Source organism: Delphinapterus leucas, chromosome 16 (assembly GCF_059928025.1).
Source record: "Delphinapterus leucas isolate spDelLeu-1000000601 "Yukka" chromosome 16, BTC_Dleu_Yukka2, whole genome shotgun sequence".
Lineage (NCBI taxonomy): Eukaryota > Metazoa > Chordata > Mammalia > Artiodactyla > Monodontidae > Delphinapterus > Delphinapterus leucas.
In genome coordinates, this window is record NC_143144.1 from 86,478,210 (window position 1) to 86,497,040 (window position 18,831).

Consider the following 18,831-nt stretch of genomic DNA (forward strand, 5'->3'; position numbering starts at 1 on the left):
TGAACATACACTCAACACCATTAGTCACTAGAGCAACACGATGAGGAGCACACTGTTTGTTAAAGATCACAGATGTTCCACTATTGGCTTAAGTGAAAAGACGTCACGTCAAGTGCTGGAGAGGGTGAGGAAGAGCTGAACTCTCAGATATTGCTACAGTGGAAATGTCAGGTCACATAACCACTGGGGAGACACGTGGGGAGGGTCTTAAGTCAAAAATACACCTACCATATGACCTAGCCTTTCCACCACTAGGTACCCAGCCAGGAAAGATGAAAGCACATGTCCACACAAGGACTGTACGTAAGTGTTTATGGGAACTTTACCCCCAAACTGTGGACGACCCAAACATCCACCAGCAGGTCAGTGGATAGACCAGCTACAGTACCACTCGGCAGTGGCAGGTGAAGAACTGTTGATACAGGAGATGGTACGGATGGATGTAGAGATTATGCCAAGTGAAAGACGCCAGACGAAACACACATGCTGGTGACTCCATTTGTATAATCTTGAAAACGAAGACTGATCTACAACGACAGAAGGTGGTTAGTGGTTTCGTCAGACAGGGACTGGAGGGATCCGGGGACCAAGGGACACAGGGAAGCCCCCCCGGATGATGGACGTGCTTGTTACCTTGATTGTGGTGTTGGTTTCACAGGTGTGTAGATATGTCACGCCTCATCTAATTGCAAACTTTAAGTCTATACAGTTTTCTATATCCATCAATAACACTGTGAAAAATATCTAGTCATGTGGTTAATGGCTGATAAGCAGTCAAACTTCAAATGATTTAACTGAAAAAGGATATTTCCATTACAAGCTGACTCCAGGTAAAAGCCATACAAATTGTTCTGTACGTTTATGATTGAGGAAGCTTAACGTTCTGCAGGAAGCAACAGCAGGGTGTGAATAATTTTCGGTGTCACATGCGCCCTATGCAGATATTATCAGTATAAAATTCATTCTTTAGGTAAAATAAGGCTTTATTGATTTTGAATGTAGCATTGTTCCAACTCAGTGAAATAATTAGTGTTGACCTTGGTGCACACTTTTTCCTGACTTTGGGCTGGCGGGCGCTGTCTTTTGGTGTGTAGTTGGCCAGTCCATTTGCACGTGATTTACATTCCTGTGATGGGGCCTGTGAGACGGGCGTGGGGTCTGCAGGCTGGGTGTGGGGAGGGGCTAGGAAGAAGCTCCTGGGGCGGGGGGTGCAGGAAGTGGCCCGCGCGCAGCCGTGCAGTGTAGGAGTGAGTGGTCCCCATCGCGGCCGCGGCTCCCCCGCCCACCACAGGCTGCTCACACAGCTGCCTGTGCTTGCCGGCCCCGGTGTCCCCAGGCTGTCCCCCACCTACATAGCGCTCACTGTGTGCGCAGGGTCACGGCCCTATCGATGTGATTCCTTGGTGAAGGGGACCCTGTTCCTTTGCCCAAAGCCCCGCTTGGGGCAGCTTTCCTGATCCAGGCGGTTGTTTGTCTCTGCTTCCGTCCCACCACGGCGGGCCACTGGCAGGGCCCTTCCCTCACCCTCGGCCGGCTCTCTGGGTGGGAATCGGGCCGGGCTCTCGGTGGCAGCGGCAGGGCCCGGGTGACGATCGGTCAGGGGCAGACAGGTGTGATGGAGCGTGTGTCACCCGCCGCCTGGAAACAAATGCAGCTCCTGGAATGTCCTGGTGAACAACTGAAAAATTGTAAAGCTCTTAAGGACTTTCAGGCTTGTTAGCATTTTTTGACAGGAAATCAGTGAAGCAGTGAACATAAAGAGTGGTCCCGTCGACTCACAGTTTACCTGTTGTCCGTTCATTCAGCCTGAGTGACGCGCCCCCGCCCCCCAGCCCTGAGCTCACCCAGATAACCAGGCCCCTGTCCTTCTCCCGGGACCCTGCGCCACTGCGCCGGGGCTCCAGCCTCACGCTCCCAGGGGACCCCCAGGAGCCCTCCGAGCAGACCCCTCCTCTGACGCCTGCAGCTGGATGGCAGGCTCCGGGAGCTGAGCTCCAGGAGTGTGGCCCATTGGGTTTCACAGCCCGTTCCCAGAGGAGGGCGGGCACAGGGTCCCGTGAAGGCCTGGTGAGGAGGGGCTTCCTGAGGCCTCCCCGGAGCTCCCGGGGAGGTGGGCATCGGCCAGCCTTCCGTGTGGGCGACGCCTGAGTTCCTGTGATGGGCCGGGGTCCAGGCGGAGCTCGGGGTGGTGTGGGCTGGCCGGGCTCTGCCTTGTGGACCGTCCGCAGCCCGTCGAGGAGAGCGAGGTGCAGGGTCTCCGGGGGAGGACAGCCTGCCGTGGGCCAGCGCCTGACTCGTGCCCGCTGCGTGCACAGAGCTGCGTCCGCCGTCCGGGCGTTAGTCCTCACGCTGGACTGTGAGGGTGGCCAGTGCAGGGCTTTGCTGGCTGGTCCCCGGTTGTCCTGTGCCTTCACCCCCAAGCCCACGTGTGCGAACAGCACAGCCTGGTGCCCGCCACGCGCAGCCAGCTGGCGGAGGTCCTCCTCCACGTCCGAGCCTCGTGGTGCCCGTGGGTTGTAACTCAGTGGGGGATGTGGCCATTGGGCTCCGCGTGTCGGCCACATCCTTTCTGGATTTATGTCTGTTAGACTCGCCCATCCAGACTGTGCTGCTTCCTGTTGGTCCCAGCCCTGTCCCTTGAAAGAGAGGAAGTGGTGTTGGGCAAGCCCGGTGCAGGGTTCCCGCCGGGGGGCCGTCTGCGGCTGCCGTCTGCGGTGGTGCGGTGTGGCTCTCAGGGCTGGTGCTGGATCAGGGCCCCCATCGGCGGGGGATTTGTTGTCAGGGGCTCCACACCCCCCGTGCAGCCGGGTGCTGAGCCGTCAACAGGCCGCCCCTCCCTGCCCAGACCTTTCTGAGGTGGTGGCTGGGTGCCAGCGTCTCTGGGCTGCGCACCCCCAGGGTGAGTCCCACCAGCTGAGCTGTTCCTACTCCAGGCCCATCGGACAGGAGGAAACGAAAAGCGGACGGAGCTCGGAAACTGTATGTGCGTCCCGTGTTCCCTGCAGAATTCCTGGTGTTTTCAGAAAAGGCCCACAGTGTCGAGCTCGTCACCTTGCACCTAGAGCCGCCCTCCTGGGTGCCTTGTGTCCCAGGAGCCCCGGACACCACCTCTGAGACTCACACGAATACCTGTCCTGAAAATCAGCGTGTCCCATAGTTTTCCCTTGATTTTGTGTCTCTTGCCTTTCAGAAGTCCTGCTTTTTAACTATTACAGGGAAAAGTGGGCTGAGATTTGGGGTTTTCCTCATTGTATGATTGTGTTCCGGGTTGAAAGGGAGGAATGTCAGCACCCTGATGGCCCCTCCCCGCGTTTGCCTTAAAATCGAATAATCACGTGCCCAAGTCTCCTCCACGTCATGGTTAATTTTAATGCATCATTAAAAGTTCCTTCCTGTCTAGCTCCTCACCTTCGAACCTGATAATCTGTAGTTGGGATGTCTGCAGTTAGAAGCCAAAGAGGAGAACCACGTGCAGACATGCTGCTACGATTGCGTGGATTTTCCGCCATATCCTGCTGGCGGGAAGGTGCCCACTGCGTCCCAGTTGTTGTCGCATCGACAGACGGGCAGCAGGCAAGGCCCGTTCAACATGCAGGCCCTGGTGGGGAAGTGCTGACCACAACCTCCCTCCTCTGCAAAAAGTAGAGGGACATTCAGGCGACGGAAGGCTACAAAGCCCGCTCAGCTGCCCTGGATCGGGGAGGCCCTGGCCCTCTGCCGCGGCTCTCCTCCTCCCAGCCGCCTTCTGGGGTGGCCCAGTGTCCGCGATGGTCCAAGGAGGCCCTGAGAGATGGGCTGCAGGGCACTTTCACATCTTTCAGACGGAAACTGCTACACTTCTCTCTTCATCTTGATATTAATGTTTGGTTGTTAGCTTTTATTGGTGATTTGAAGGATGAGGCCCAGGGACGGCAGGTGTCCCCTTGGAGCAGCCCCTCCGGTGCTGTGGACACCGTCCCCCGTGTGTGCCGCGCCCCCCCCCCCCCCCCCCCGGTAAGTGGCTCAGGTGGAGAAATACCTGTGCAGGAGAATCAGTCAGAGGGTCTGACTTGTACTCTGGGCCCATTGCTCCAGGTACTGGGCGAGCAAAGGTGATTTTTTGTTTGTTTAATTTTTTTTTATTAATCCTCCACTCCCACCCGCCACTCAGGAAAAAAATGGCCGGACGCATCTTTCCGGGCTGGGGCCAGACCAGCCGGGAATGGGCAAGGCTGAGGTTTATATATCAGTTTACGAGAGGCAGTAATGCAAGATGTGATTGTGCCTGTCTAAAGGTGGCTGCTACGAGCGGCAGCAGATGTTACACTGTGACCTGAACCGGTGGGGCTGCGGCCCCGTTTGGGTCAGAGCTACGCTATTTAATCAATGCGTACTCTTGTTCCAACCATCGAAATTATTTAAAGGGTTTTCAAAAGAGAGAGAACAAATCAAATCAAATCACAACTGTTGTATCTCATTCCGGAGTCAAGTGTAGTTTTTAAAATGTGGGCCTTGTATAGCATCTCCTCCCAGTTTTCATCTATTATCACAATAATTGAGTTTGTAGCTGGAATTAAATTTATCAAATTGTGTTATCCTCTTTAGAAATTGGAGAGGTAGCCTGGCAGGGCGCGGCAGAGTTAATCCGCTTTGCTGAAGCCCCCGGTGGCTCCACGAGGCCCATCCAGGCAGCTCAGACATCTTCCTGTCACCCTGGACACGCTGTAATTTCTCCTCAATCCCTTGTGCAAATAATGACATTTGAATCGAGCATTAACAGGCTTAATTACTTTAAAATTGTCATTTTAATTTACACTGATCTAGTATTGATCGCACAAGCAGAGATTAAGCTGTTCAGTGGAGCGGATGTTGCGGAATTAAACACTAAAGGGCCCTCCAGGGGCTGCGCGCCGCCCGGCGGGAGCGCAAGAGGGATGATGCTTCTCGGTAATGAACTGGCAGCATGCGGGGACATGAATCTCGGGCTCCTGGAAAAGTGGAAATAATGGGGTTTGGGCGGCATTTGCAGGTTATTCATTCGCTGCCATGCATCAATTCTCCGGTGATTCATCTGCCTCACCAACATTTATTTATCTAGCAAATTCCGAGCTGTGACCTTTTGGCTGAGCACATCGACCAGAAGTTGGAGTGGAGATTTTTCAGGTGTAACTTTTGTAAGTGTCTGTTATGTTTTCTTATGTCTCGGTCACACCCAACAGACGCCTCCGTCTTTCAGATGCGCTGGGGATCTGGGCCGCGTGGCGACAGCGGGAGTGGCGGGGCCGGTTTAAGCGGCACTTTGGTCCCTTTTCAGAGGACATGACTTGAGAGTCTTGCATTTTCACCGAGGAAGTCTTGGCCCTTTGCCTCCTTCCGGTTCGCCTTTAAGTTTTCTTATAGTCAGAGCGACCCCCGACCGTACAGGTGCTGCTGGTGGAGAGAGCGTGGAAATGAAGCGGAACATCCCCTTTTCAGAAGCAAGCACGTTGACAGACTCCTCCCGGCTCGCGCCAGAGCACATCAAATGTCTTAACCTCAAACCGTTTCACTCTGTGGAGGTTACGTAATAAAAACTTAACGTGACTGATTTTATAGCTCAGCAGGGAAGAATGAAAATCTGGATCCGTGATGGCTTTATTTTAAACAGCGGCCTAGAGATTGAATTAGAGCCTGATCGGGGAGGTGAAGAAACGCCGCTCCCTCGCTCAGGAGAAGCGTGGATTTGCGCTTGGGAGCGTTGGAAGGGCTTTATCGTTTCTCTTCAGCGCGACTTACAGGCTTGTCTTCCTTTTTACTGGTTCTTGACTAGCTCACCGACCTAGTAGTAGCTCTTTCTGTTTGGTTGAGTTCTGTGGCTTTCTGCAGAAACGGCCTCGCTCTGACGCATCACAAGCGCTACTCGCTTTTATTGGGCACCTCCTGTTTGCCAGGATTGTCCCGAAAGCGCGACCGTGATCCCCCCATTTTATAGCTGGGGACTTGGGCACAGAAAGGCCAGAAACACTAGCGACTGGACCCGGTGGGCAGTCCAGAGGGTCACAGGCGCGGCCCCTGCAGCCCTGCCCGAGGCGCAGATAGACGGTAAAGAGAGGGAACGCACACGCGTGTTATCTTAACCCTCCGCTCTTAGACCTGCCAGCACATCCTTACAGGGGAGGACGGGGCCTCAGTGACCCGGGTTCATAAACTAGGCAGGACGATTCCCAAGGACACTCCTGGGACGGGTGGCCGTGCTCTGTCGGGCCCTTTTCCTTGACAGCCGTGGGAGGGTGACGGCCAGTCCTCCGTGCGCTCGCCAAGCCCCATTGGCGTGGCATTGACGCGCCTGTCAGCTGGTCAAGGGTGGGTCGCGAGGCAGCCGGCAGGGCGGACTCCAGGAGGGCTCTCCTCTCTGGCACGGGACGAGGTGCCACCAGAGGCTCATTGAGACTGTCCGGGCATGGGGATGACAGGCTCGCAGCGCTGGGGTCTTTGCTGTGAGCCCCAGGGCAGCTGTGCTCCATCACGGCTCTCCCTGATCTCGTTACGTGTGTTTCCCGAGGTGGCCCCAGCTCTCCTCGTCGGAGTCGGGGGTGAGGCTGCATGTCCCACAATGACTCAGTGGCTCCCAGTGCATGTAGTGTCACGCGTGCACACAGGAGGGCCTGCCCTCCGTGCCCTCACTGCCCCCAGCACTCGAGGGGCGTCCCTGCCCAAGAGGCCCCCACCCCCCCTGCAGTTTCTGCGGCCCCTGAGCCCCCGGGTCCTCGCGCCACCCCTGGCCAAGCCCAGGCCCACAGACCTCCTCCCGAGAATCCCCTCTCCCGCCAAAGCCTGGCGCCGCCCCCAGGCCTCCGGACCCGCCTTCTGCCCGGGCCCGGGGCCCAGGCCCCCTGTGTCCCCCTCACCACTTCAAGCCCCGTCCCCTTCCCGCCGGCATCCACCCGCGTGTCAGACCCTCCCCCCAATCGTTTGCCAGTGACTCTGTGACCAGTGGGCAGGCAGGACGTGTGAGGCCCCGGCCACTGAGGACAGGGTGCGCCTGGGCCTTGTCCGCCCCATCCCGACTGTGCAGGGACGTTGGGCTCACGGCTGGGGGGACTCGGTGTCCCCACCGGCCTCCTAGGAGGTGCCGTCAGGAGTCCCCCCGCCATCGGTTTTTCCCGCTGGGCCCGATTGTCCCCATCAGCGCACAGGCCAGTGTTTCCCTCTTTTATGGAGAAAAGCTCTCCCGACCTTCTCCTCCCCTAGATTCTCTATCCTGGGGAAACACTGATTTCTCTTACTTTCTAAGGGAAGGGAGCTCTTCGGTTCCGGGGGGAGTGCAGGCGAGGAGTGGTTGTCGCGCTGCTTCTCCGTGACCTCGTCAGTAGGGTCAGTAAGTCCCGTTCCTGTCGAGGCCGCAGGGGGCGGCTGTTGTGACCTGGCCTCAGAGAGAGGCAAGGGAGGAGGGGCCTTCCTTTCACGTTATGGGCATCACGCTGCCCGCGTGATGTGAAATGTGGGGCGCATGGGAGCCACCGCCTTCCTGCCTTTATCTGGTGCAGTGCGGGGGGGGGGCAGCAGGCTCACCGAGGGGGCGACGCAGAGACAGTGGGAGCCTCTCCCGGCTGACCGCCCCTCCCTGCTGTGCCATTGTATTCCCTGGGCCACAGCGGGGGCTCCGCGTGGTGGAAGATGCTCACCATCCGCCCAGCCTGGTGGTCAACTCTGAGCGGCTGCGTCCCGATCCAGCGCCACCCGCTGCGGGTCAGAGCGGCCCTGCAAAGCAGACACGGGGCGCACCTCCCACGCCACCGCTGGGGTCCCAGTAACGGGACTGGGGTCCCCAAGTCAGGAAGAGCAGGTGCGGGACATGAGCACGGGGCGCTGCTGCAGGGCCGCGCTCTGGACCCCTGCGCTGCTCACCCCCGAAGAGGGCGAGGGGAGGAAGGTGGGCTGGAGCCAGGGCAGCGGCGGCCGGTCAGCGTCGGGCCGGGCAGGTGAGCGCGGGCGCCGAAGCCTGGGGGCCGCTGTGTGCAGCTGGCGGGGCCCTGACTCCAGGGAAGGACAGGAGGCCGCGCCGTTGGTGCTCCTTTGAGGACACTGTGTCCGTGGTCTCTCACAGACCTCTGTAGGCAGACTGGACCGGGCACCCCTACAAATGAGGCTTTCCTGGTGTGTTTGCCCAGATCACAAGGCTAGAAACTGCAGAGCTGAAGACAAGATTAATGAACTGCAGCAGGTGGGCCAGCAGAAAATGGTGAAAGGAATCGTGGAAAGACAAAGGGTGGGGTGGGAGGTGTGTGGTCTGACAGACGTGGAACTGGAGCTGAGGGGAGCGCTGAGGGCATCAGTAGTCGTGTTTGAACAGAGAATAAGTGACAGTTTTAGCATATGAGAGACAAACACGCAAACTCTGCAATCCCAATGGGCCCCAAACAGGATAAAAAACAAAATCTGTGTCCAGACAACAGATGATGGTGAAAGTGAACAGAGCCCTGGACAAAGGGGCAGAGACGGGGCCCCTCCCACGGGGCAGCCGTGACGCCGACGGCCTCCTTCCCAGCCGAGGCCGCATCCCAGAAGGAAGCTGCTGGCGTAGGATCCCGGACCCACAGAACACCTTCAGGATGGAAGGTGAAATCGACGTTTTCATTCAAATGAAACCAAAAAGGATTTGTCACCAGCAGACCCACCCAAGGGGCCATAAATCCTCAAGGACATTCTTCTTGCGGAAGGAAAAGGACCCCAGGTGGAAAGCAGAGGCCGGAGGACCGAGAGCGGTGGGCACGTGTGGGGCGAACGTGGGGGGAGGATCGCCTGCAGTGTAGACGCGGGGTTGAAACCCACCAGCAGCAGCACGAGCAGGCGGTGGTGTCAGTGGAATCAGTGTCCGCAGGGCTTTGCCACGTTGAGAGAGGGCTGTGAGGCCTGAGCGGCTGGGGCCCCCGCGAGCCACGCGCTCTGCAGGTGCTGCTCTTGTAGCACTTCTGTGGGCTCCGGACTGGGTTAAATTATTTGAAACAGGAGTAGGTGGCAGTTTCCCAATATAATTGAAGTTTAAAAATCAATTAAGCCTTTTCAGTAGCATTTTATATTCCCAGGCTTTTCTGATGGTAGAAGGTAGTTTGTAAACGGCGTGCGTCCGTGTTGGCTGCTCTTAAATGCATTTTTCTTTACTTAATCCTACGTCCATAATGCGCATAGCCTGTTTCTCCAGAACATTTGGAGGAATGAAACTGTAATTGAAAAGCTAATGATTTTTAGAAGACAAAAGCTGAGAGTCAGAGCTGTTTTAATAATTATGATGCAAACTCCCTACATAATTTAATTGGCATAAAGTTGATTGATTTACTTGGTGAAATCATTTAGACGTGGAAGTATGACAACAAATTTCATAATTAAAACTGTTGTTATTTTAAGTCTGGTATTTTTCTTTGCTCGTTATCAAAACTTTCCATTTGCAAAGGTATTATTATTGAAAAGAACGTTCATACCGCAAAGGAATCTCATTTGGGGACGAAATACTTAGGTGATGTAAAGTTAAAGATGGTTTGCGGGTGCTTGCTGAGGGGCTCGGGGTCTGTGGCATTTCTCACCGTTGCCTTGGAGGTCGATGGGCCCACAGCGTGAATTCTGTCTCGTGGACGGATTTACTTTCCCACCTGCTGTCAGGCGTCAGCTCCTGGAACTTGTTAATCAGGCCAAGTCAGTAGCATTTCCCTTTCGAAAAGGAAGATCCAAGATACTGCCTTGAACAAAAGCGAGTGATTCCGTGAGGGGAGGAGGGTGTCGGGTTGTGGACAGGGGCATCTGAGAGCGTCTCCCAGGTGCTGGGTGGGTCCGGGGCCCCCACGAGTCCCTGCCCTCGGGGAGCAGCAGCTGCCTGGGATCCTCAGCTGCGGGATCCTGCCACAATTTCTTCCACATCACCACTGCCCCGAGCCGTGGGATCCGGGCTCGGTGCCCAGCCCCGGGCACTCAGTGGGCCGGCGGGTCATGCCCCGTGGCCATGCCCCCTCAAGACCACCCCCAGGACACCTCCTGCCCTTGTCCTGTCCTCTTCCCTGACTGTGCCTGGCCCCCGCTGACCATTCCTGGTCCCCACTGACCCCCCGTTCTTATGACCTCCCTCTGTCCCTGCTGACCCCCCAGTGTCCTTACTGACCTCTCCGTGTCCCCGCTGACCTTCCCATGTCCCCACTGACCCGCCGTGTCCCTGCTGATGGTCCCCTGTCCCCTGCCCTTTGCACTGGCTCTTGTCCTTCCTGGGGGGCTCTCCACACACCAAGCACCCCATTGACATCTGGGCCCAAACGTCTGTCCTGGACTCTGGACCTGATGTCCCCCTGAGGTGTCTTAGGGCCATTTCAGCCCCAGCTTGTCCAAAGCTGGACGCCTTCCCTCCCGAACCCTCCCTGTCTCAGGTGATGGCAGAGCCCACCTCCAGCTGTCTGGGCAGCACCCCGGCTCCACCTGTTCTGTCAGGATGTCCTGGGGATGGCGCCCCCCCCGCTCAGAAGCTGACGTCCCTCCGAGGCCCCCGTCACCGCCCCACGCCCCGCGCCGCCCTCGGGCTCTCAGGCCAGACTTCGCGCTGCCTGAGTGCGGCTCGATATGGTGCGGACGGTTTGCGGGGTGCGTGGGTTCTCTGGGAGGGCTGTCCTGGGCCCAAGGTCGCCGTGCGCAGGTTGGGGTGGGACCAGCGTCCTTGCAGCGTGGGGCCATGGCGATGTGCCCTCCCTGCAGCCCGCCCACGAGGCCGTCTGGTGACACGCCAGCCCTCTTCACGCGGCGACTGGGAAAGGTTAGCAGCATGTCACCCTGGTGGGGTTTGTCGCGGGCCAGGGGACGCTGAGTGGCCGTCGCCGCAGTTTGCCCCCCGTCAGGACAGCCGTGCCGGCACTGGGTACTGGGCAGCCCAACGGGGGACAGCACAGCCAGGCTGTGACAGGGCCCAGCGCCCGGGGGCACAGCATGCCAGCCGCTCTGGTGCACGCTTTGTAAAATGCTTTTTAATTCAGCAATGGAATATCATTAACTTCGTAAGTGGATGAATACAGTGGACAACCGATTTGATTAACTTCAGATGCCGCAGTCGGCGGGAGACCAAATGACATTACGCACGTCCCTGGCGCAGGTGGGCTGCCTGGACTGGGGCTGCAGGGTCAGCGGGGGTCCGGGGGCGTCCTTCCGTGTTTAGCCCACAGGCTGATGTGGAGAGTCAGTCAGCTCCTGTTTGAGGTCGCAGAGCTGCTCGGAGAAGCAGCAACACCTCAACGCAGCGTCCCCGCGGCCGCCTGCTGGTGACGTGGGCTGACGCGTCCAGTCGTGCCCCCTTGTCCAGTTAGGCTGCCCGTCCGAGAGTTTATTATACGGAGAAGATCAATGAAGCTCTGCATTGATGGAAGCAAGAGCCTTGTTTCATTTATTATTGTTTATAATCTAATGAATGTTATCGTAACTTTGCTTTGATTTATTACTCCATCTATTAAATTGTTTTAAAACCCGGAGTCTTGGGGCTTACTCTTGTGAAACGGTTGTTCCCCTTATTGGTGAAAGTGCGTTATTCTTTGCAGTCAGGCTCAGCTTCTTGGAGGCGCTGGAGGCTGCGTTAGGTTGTCCTTTGAACTCTGCGCGTTGGCTCCAGAGCCGTGGACCTGTCTCTTATCGGGGTGTCCTGCGCCTCTGCGACTCTCTCGTCTGACCGGTGGATTCGTGCCATGTGCCAGGCCTTGTGCGGGGGACTCAGAGGTGACCGGACCACCCTCAAGGAGCTCCCTCCACTCCCGGTAAAGAAGGGAATAAGCACACAGCCAGAGTGGGCAGCACTGCAGAAAGACAGGGCTCTGCGGGCTGCAGTCCAGGAGGGCTGCTCAGAGGAGGCAGCATTTCCATGGAAACCTGCAGCCTCAGGGCTCTATTCCCATGGAAACCTGTGGCCTCAGGCTCTCGTGAGAAGAAGCTGGCACAGCAGGTAATGCCTTGATGACGGCAGAACTTGGCCATCTCCAGGCCTGGGAGGGCCAGTGTGGCCAGAGCTTTGTGAGCTGGGCGGGCTTGTCGTGAGGAAGGGTGACTGGAGAGCAGAGGAGCACAGGGCCAGACTCCTGGTGGCCCTGGCAGCAGGTGGGGGAGAGGCGGGGAAGCAGTGGAGGAAACGAGGGTCCCACCTGGTGTGGGGCAGGGGAGGTTAGAGACACGTTTCTGTGATCGTGGAGTTCATGCGGGGAGTGGACGTTTGGGGCGGACGTGGTGGTGGAGAAGCAGCGGGAGGTGTCCAGAGAGAACGAGGTTTTCAGTGGGAGCAGGAGGGGGACCGACGCCGTAATGTCTGAGTCGGAGAGGCTGGACTCTTGCGGGAATTCGCGTGGGGACTGAGTGCCCTGCACCTGAGGCTGGCCTCCGGGGCGGGCGCTGCAGGGTGAGCTGATGGCTGCTGCCACGTGGAGCTGGGGAAGAGACCCCGGGGAGGCTGAGAGTGGTGTCCTGACACCCAAAATGAAGGCCCGTGCAGGAGGACGGGTCGGTGACAGGAGGACAGGTCCCATGTTGCTGGGAAGCTCAGGGTCCCAGAAAGTCTCCTGCGGATTTGCAGCTGGGCCGTCACGAAGACTTGGCTTAGCGATTTCACCAGGTGGTGAGGACAGAGACAAGGTTGGGAACAGGCAAAACCCTGGACACGGCACAGCAGACAGAATCCAGCGAGGCGTAAACATGTGCATCGTGGTCAAGCCAGGCCGATGCCAAGAATGCAGGACTGGCTTAACATTTTAAAATCCCTTAAAGTGATTGGCTGCCTTAACCGTCCAGAAACCAGGCCTCAATATGGTTAAAGATATATCATGTTTACGGGCAGGAAGACTGAGTAGTATCACAAAGACGTCAGCGGTCCCCGAGTCGATCTGTGTGTGTAATCCTAACCCCAGCAGGATGTTTCGGGTGTAACCTGGCCGTTGTTCTGGGGTTTTACATGCAAGTATAAAGGGCCAAAAATCACAGAAGCAATTGTGAAGAAAAGCAAAACGGGGCATTTATTTATGCTACTAAATATCAAGACTTATTATAAAGCTAAACTAGGAAAAAGTGCTATTAGAAATAGACCAATGGAACAGAACCGAGAGCCCAGAGAACAGATCCCCAAACGGATGGAAATGTGGTAAATGAGTCATCACATACGTAAAGGGGAAACCGGACAGTATGGAATTCCATATGGAATGAAGTAACGCTAGATCTCACCTTGCGCCATACCCACGAATAAGTCCCTGTTATTGTAAAAACCTAAATGGGAAAGAAACAACCTTACACGTTTTACATGGAATATTGAGACTCATTGTGGGATCAGACTAGGGAACTGTTTCCAAACAAGACGTAAAGGCGAAACCATAAAGGACTGTGTCGGCTACTTTGACTACCTTAAAAATAAAGGCTTTCATTTCATGAAAGATACCATAAAAAACTGACTAGGTAAGCCACAAAGAGTGGGGGAATTCTCTGTAATACAAGTAGTAGACAAGGGAAATAGAAAATAAGCAAAGGATAAGAATAAGGTGTTCACAGGAGAAACCCGTTTCCACTCCTCTTAAAAAGAGGTGCTCAGCTGCACTAGTCTAAGGAAAGTGCAAACAAGACAACAGTGACGTGTAATTCCACCCCAGTCGGCTGGCAGAGATCTAGGTGTGCCGGCACCAGGTCCTGGCGAGGGTGTGGGGCAGCAGGCACTGCTGGGCGCCGTGTAGAAACCTGTGTGGAAGATGCCCATCCACCGTGACCCAGAAACCCCAGCCGCATGTCACATACACGTACACGCACATTTAATACACGCGGGTGTGTATCTCTCCCATGTGCTCAAGGACACCGTGCAATGTTTGTTTTAGTATTGGTTCTAATAGTGAAAACCTTGGAAGCAGTCTTCATGTCCAACAGCAAAACTGGATAAATAACTTGCAGTATTATTGTATATTGGATCTTATAGCATTAAAAATAAGCTAATGTTACATGTTGCAACATCAAACGTTTCTCAAATAGAACTTTGAATGGAAAATAAAACGAGTTCCTTAGCCAAAGCAATGTTGAGGAAAAGAAATGGAGCTGGAGGGATCAGACTCCCTGACTTAAGACTGTACTACAAAGCTACAGTCATCAAAACAGGTTCCTGAGGAGGGAGTAGGTACGATGGTGCAGATAAAGTTGGTGAAGGCTCTGAGCCCTTCCAGGGGCGCCTTTGACCTTGGTCACCGACACTGAGGATGGCAGCCACCTCTGGGGGGACAGTTGGGTTGGGAGTGTCCAGCACAGCGGACGCCTTGGAAGCCCCCACACAACCTAAGGCCTTTCTAGAGCAGTTGCTTAGTGCCCTGCTCCCCCCATAACCCCCATGCTGACTTTTGGGCCGATCACTTTATTCCTTCGTTCTGTTTAAACGCACTCTTTTGATTGTGTTTCTGTTACCTGGGTGCCATGCCCTGTGAAGTTGCAGGATCTTTCGTCTCTCAACATTGCGAAGCCCCTGTGTGGTTTTTGGAGTGGTTTGCTTGTTCTCCTTGCTGTGCAGTGCTCCACTGTAGGGCTGGAGCACGAGTATGTCTTCACCTTGTTAGGCATTTGGTCGCTGGGTCTGTTGGTGTTTCTGGCAGCGCCGCCTGCCTTCCCGTGCGTGTGTCCTGAGAGCCCCGGCTTCCGAGAGAGAGCTCTGTGTGTGTGTTTATGCACGGCTTCCCTTGGATGTAAACTCGCTGTGAGGCCGTGGAGCTGTGTGTCTCCCCATGGCTGTGTGCTCAGAACTTGCGGGTCCCCTGTGTTACGAGGGATCCACAGCCAGCCTGGGTCCCCATCACAGCCTCTCGTGTCCTGAACTTTGTTCTCCGCGGGTGGAGATGTTTGCATCTGATCCTGTTGGAATGTCAGTGCTGAGCTGAGCACAGCTGCTTCCCTGACGCCACAGCGCATGTGCACATGCAGGACCGTACCTCATTTGGTGGCCCTGTGTCCACGGGGCGCTGTCTGCTCCCCAGGATGGAGCAGGTGACATGTCAGGGGTTCATCATAATCTCCAAACCAAGGGGCCTTTCCAGCCGTGAGTCATTCACGCCCATTGATTCTGACGTAGAGCAGCTCACGTTCTGTGGTTTGCTGCAGACTTGAGGATTAGTTATCAGCTGTGTCTTAGGAAGTTTTTATCGTCTTCTCAGATGCATTTATTTTATTTTTTTAAAAAATGACATGTTGAAAATGCTTTATCCGTAGAAACAATGTAATGTAGTGCCTTCCGGGAGGAGCTGTGTTGCATTTAAAGGCAGTTGGCCTTCCCGATGGGCAGATTCCCTGGCCCTAGGTTGTGTGTGACCCCCTGGCTCGCCCTCTCCTGTCCTAGAATGCAGCAGCTGGCTTCTCGGGGAGCCCCCTGCCTGGGGGACGGCGGTGGGTGTTCCCTGGGACTTGGAGGAGGGAAGCTCCCTTCTGCAGGCGCCCTGGGAGCTGAGACCCGGCCTTCTTGTTCCCACGGTGCCCTCAGAGGCACTGTTAGCGCCTTGGGGTTGTGTGCGAGAAGCACGTGTATGGTTTCCTCTTGCATTGCATCCGGAGAAGAACATTTCGCTCCTGTGCCCCTTCCTGCTCAGTCGATTTGACTTGAGGGTTCGGAACTGTCTGAAAGCCAACTGGACGTGGGGGCCGAGGGCTAACCTGTACCTGGGCCGCTAACGTCGGCGCAGAAATGATCGGTTAATGAATGTCTGATCAGTTTGCAAATAAAAGGTGGAGGGGTGTTTCCAAGCAGTAGCTTTTGCCGGTGAGTCCCCAGCCCGCGGCAGGTGGGCGGCGGCTCCGTCCGTGGTGCCCTTCGCAGATCCACACTTCGCCAACATCTGCGGATGCGTGGCTTCCTGTTCAGCGTGGGGGACGTCTGCCTGTGGCCCCATCCCGTGCCCTGGCTCTGTGTATCTGCAGAGCGGCCTGCGGCTTTCAGAGCTCAGCTCCCACAGGCAAACGAGCGTCCAGGTGTGGCCTGTGGTCCCGTCAGCCGTTAGCCAACCTGCTCCAGGCAGGGGACTGGCTTCGCAGCACTGCAGACCCTCGAGGATCCAGTGGAGCCGGGCAGGTGGGACCAGGAGCCACACGGGCCGGATCCGGTCCGCACCCAGCACCCCTTCAGAGCCCTGTCGCGAGAACTCTGACCTTGGATCCCCGTAGCCGCGGGGTGAGGCCGCCCCTGAGGCCATCCTGCTGCCAGAGGTCAGGGCGCCCGCCCTGTGTCTGCTGCTCCGGGGACACAGGAGCGGCTGGACTGCATTTCGCTAATGGAGAATTAATAAGCACTCTTGACAGTCAGGTTTATAAATATGTAAAAAGTATTTTAATTGTTTCTAGCAAAACAGGCAAGGAGTCAATACTCTGAGACGTGACGAACACACTGCTGACAGGTGCGGGGTCAGAGGACCCGCGAGCCGGCGTCCCGTCAGCAGGCTGCTTCCTGCCACCTGTCCTCACAGCCTGTGACAAATGGGCCCTGAACTGTATCGATGGAGTCGGTCAGACGTTGAAAAAGTTGAGTTGAACTTTGACTTGAAATATTCATTAGAGCTAATTATGGATTTTCTGACTTTGTGAGTTACAGCTCTGCACCTGCATTGGCAATTGATTTTCCATTTATTTACTGTAAACTTCTTAATATCATGTTAGCTTTATCACATCCAATGAGGCAATAGTTCAAATCTTTGCAATTGCGTTATTTACTTACGCTTTTTCTGAGTGCTTTCTTTACCCAAGCAAACGGGAAGACATCCGTTCGCTCGTGGGTGTGGTCCTGCAGCTTTCCAGGGCCCCGTACTGCCCACGTCCCTCTTCTTGGAGGGGCCTTGACTGTCCGCGGTCAGAACAGAGAGCGAAGGCTGGTCCTCGGGTGTGTGCGCCAAGGTGCCCAGCTCCTCTGAGAGGATTCGGGGCAGAGACCCGATGGGTGAGTCAGGCAAGCAGCACGTGCGCTCCGTTTACTTTGTGCCTGCGCCGTGGGGAGCCTGTCGGCACTGACCACATGCCTGAGTCCCCGTCACACACATGGATACACACGAAAAAGATGTGTAACTACACACGCGCACACACACCCGGTTAAGTCTGAATCCCAGGTAAACAAGTGACTTTTGGTGCCAGATGCCCCATCCCCACCCCAGCCCGGTCCCTGCACTTTGGCCTTTTCCTGAGGGGGGTGAGCAGGGCCGACTCATCGCCCAGAGCAGCTCCTGGCACCCGGCGGGTGCTCCGTGGCTGCTCGTGCTGTTGATCGTGGATGGGCAGGGCTGGTGGCTCCGGAGGCTCTGAGGTTGCAGCTCAGCCCTGAAGGATGAACAGGGATTGGACCGGGCAGCGGGCGGCTGGCCCGCCGAGGGGCAGGGGGAGCCACGGCGAGGCTGTGCTGCTCGGAACGGAGCCGTGTCCTCACTCAGGAGCCGTCCACTCTGCCCCGACCCTCGCCCTCTGGACCACTGGACCCTGCAGCAGACGGGAGGCGGCGGGGGCGGGGCGGGGGCGTCCACAGGGGAGATGCCTACTCGGGGTTGGCTAGCGGCCGGCGCTCCTGGCGTCTTGGGTCGGGAAGTGTCTGCGGCTGACTGTTGAGTTTGGGGGCTGTGATTGGGCTGCAGTGAGCTGAACTCTTTTTCTCACCCACAGAGCTTCTTAGTCACCGCTCAGGACTGCTTTAGAAACGCTCCCGTGCTGGCCTCACTCCATTTCTCTGTTTGCTCTACAGGCACTAGGAAGCTTTTACTTTCTTCACGAATCCTTAAAAAACATCTCCCAGTTTGACTTTAAAGGTAAGACTCCATGCGTGCTCTGCTGTCTTCTGGGATTCTCCATCTTGGTGGACCCCCAACCCCCTGCCCGCTAGTCTGGCTTCTCCTGGTCCCTCCCACCCAGTGTTCCTGCGAGAGCACCGCATGGTCTGGGTTTGATCGAGGGGTTTGCGCAGTCACTAAGCAGGGAATCGTGAGGACACCTGCTTTCTGGCTTCTCTGAGGCCGAGGTGGCCGGCCTGTGCTGGGCGGCTTCCCCCTCCCCGTACCACCCCACCCGCGGCCGTCCCAGCCCGTTCCCGCACCTCTGCCACCCCTCATGGCTCTGGCGGGTGACTCTAGCTTTCCTATAATACAGTCAAGAGGAGAGGGAAGTGTTTTGTATCTGTGTACCTGTCGAACGTGAGAAAGTAAAAAAAGTGAAAAACACAGCATATTTCAGAAGAAAGTGGGCGAGAGCATATGTTTGTGGCAGAGCTAGAAAATGTAGCCCCGTGTTTAATGGGTAAACACTGTGTGTCTGTACTGAGAAGAGTCACCTAAGGTGCTCATGACACGAGGGCGTGTGAGTCTGTCCCCTGATCTGAGGAGTTGCCGTCCCTGCTCCATTCAGTCTGCGGGATGCGTGTGCACTTATCTTCCACGCAGGGTTGTCTCTTCATGTTACATGTAAATCCGCCTGAGCTCCACTTGGGCTGTTGAGCCAGATCGCGTTGATCTGAGATGCCTCCCGAGGTGAGATAACTGTGGGAGCGGCTGATTTTGTCGGTTTGTTCAGATTCATTATCACCACTAACTCGGGAGACGGATCGCACTCTCCAGGTTGGGAAGCAGTGATTCCATCAGCGTTGAGAACAGGGTTCCAGCCAGCAGGTGATTGTTCACCGGCCCTGTAGCCTGAGCTTTCTCTGCTCTTGAGATGCAGCGTCTGCCTTTCCTGCCGAGGAGCTTGGAGCGGCCCAGCAAACCTGGCAAGAGCCGGGGCTGGGGCCGCTCTTCCCATGACCCTAGCAGACACTGGACGTCGAGTGTCCTGTCCTCGGGCCGCGGAGCTGTGAGCAGAGGGGCTGTGCAGACACAGCGGCTCCAGACGAAGCTGAAA

General features: G+C 56.3%; 1 protein-coding gene across 12 annotated transcripts in view; it reads left to right on the forward strand.

Annotated features, from left to right (window-relative positions):
- Positions 1 to 18,831, forward strand: part of INPP5A (inositol polyphosphate-5-phosphatase A) — a 179,670-nt gene that overhangs the window by 100,589 nt on the left and 60,250 nt on the right. For 10 of the 12 annotated variants that reach the window (XM_089898379.1, XM_089898383.1, XM_089898380.1 and 7 more), the window contains one exon: positions 17,687 to 17,750. The exons of 1 other annotated variant lie outside the window; for it this stretch is intronic. In XM_089898379.1, the coding sequence (XP_089754505.1) occupies positions 17,687 to 17,750 (64 nt within the window). Of the gene's footprint in view, positions 1 to 16,326; positions 16,486 to 17,686; positions 17,751 to 18,831 lie in introns of those variants that run through there. One more of the 12 variants, XM_089898386.1, reaches the window with a different exon arrangement.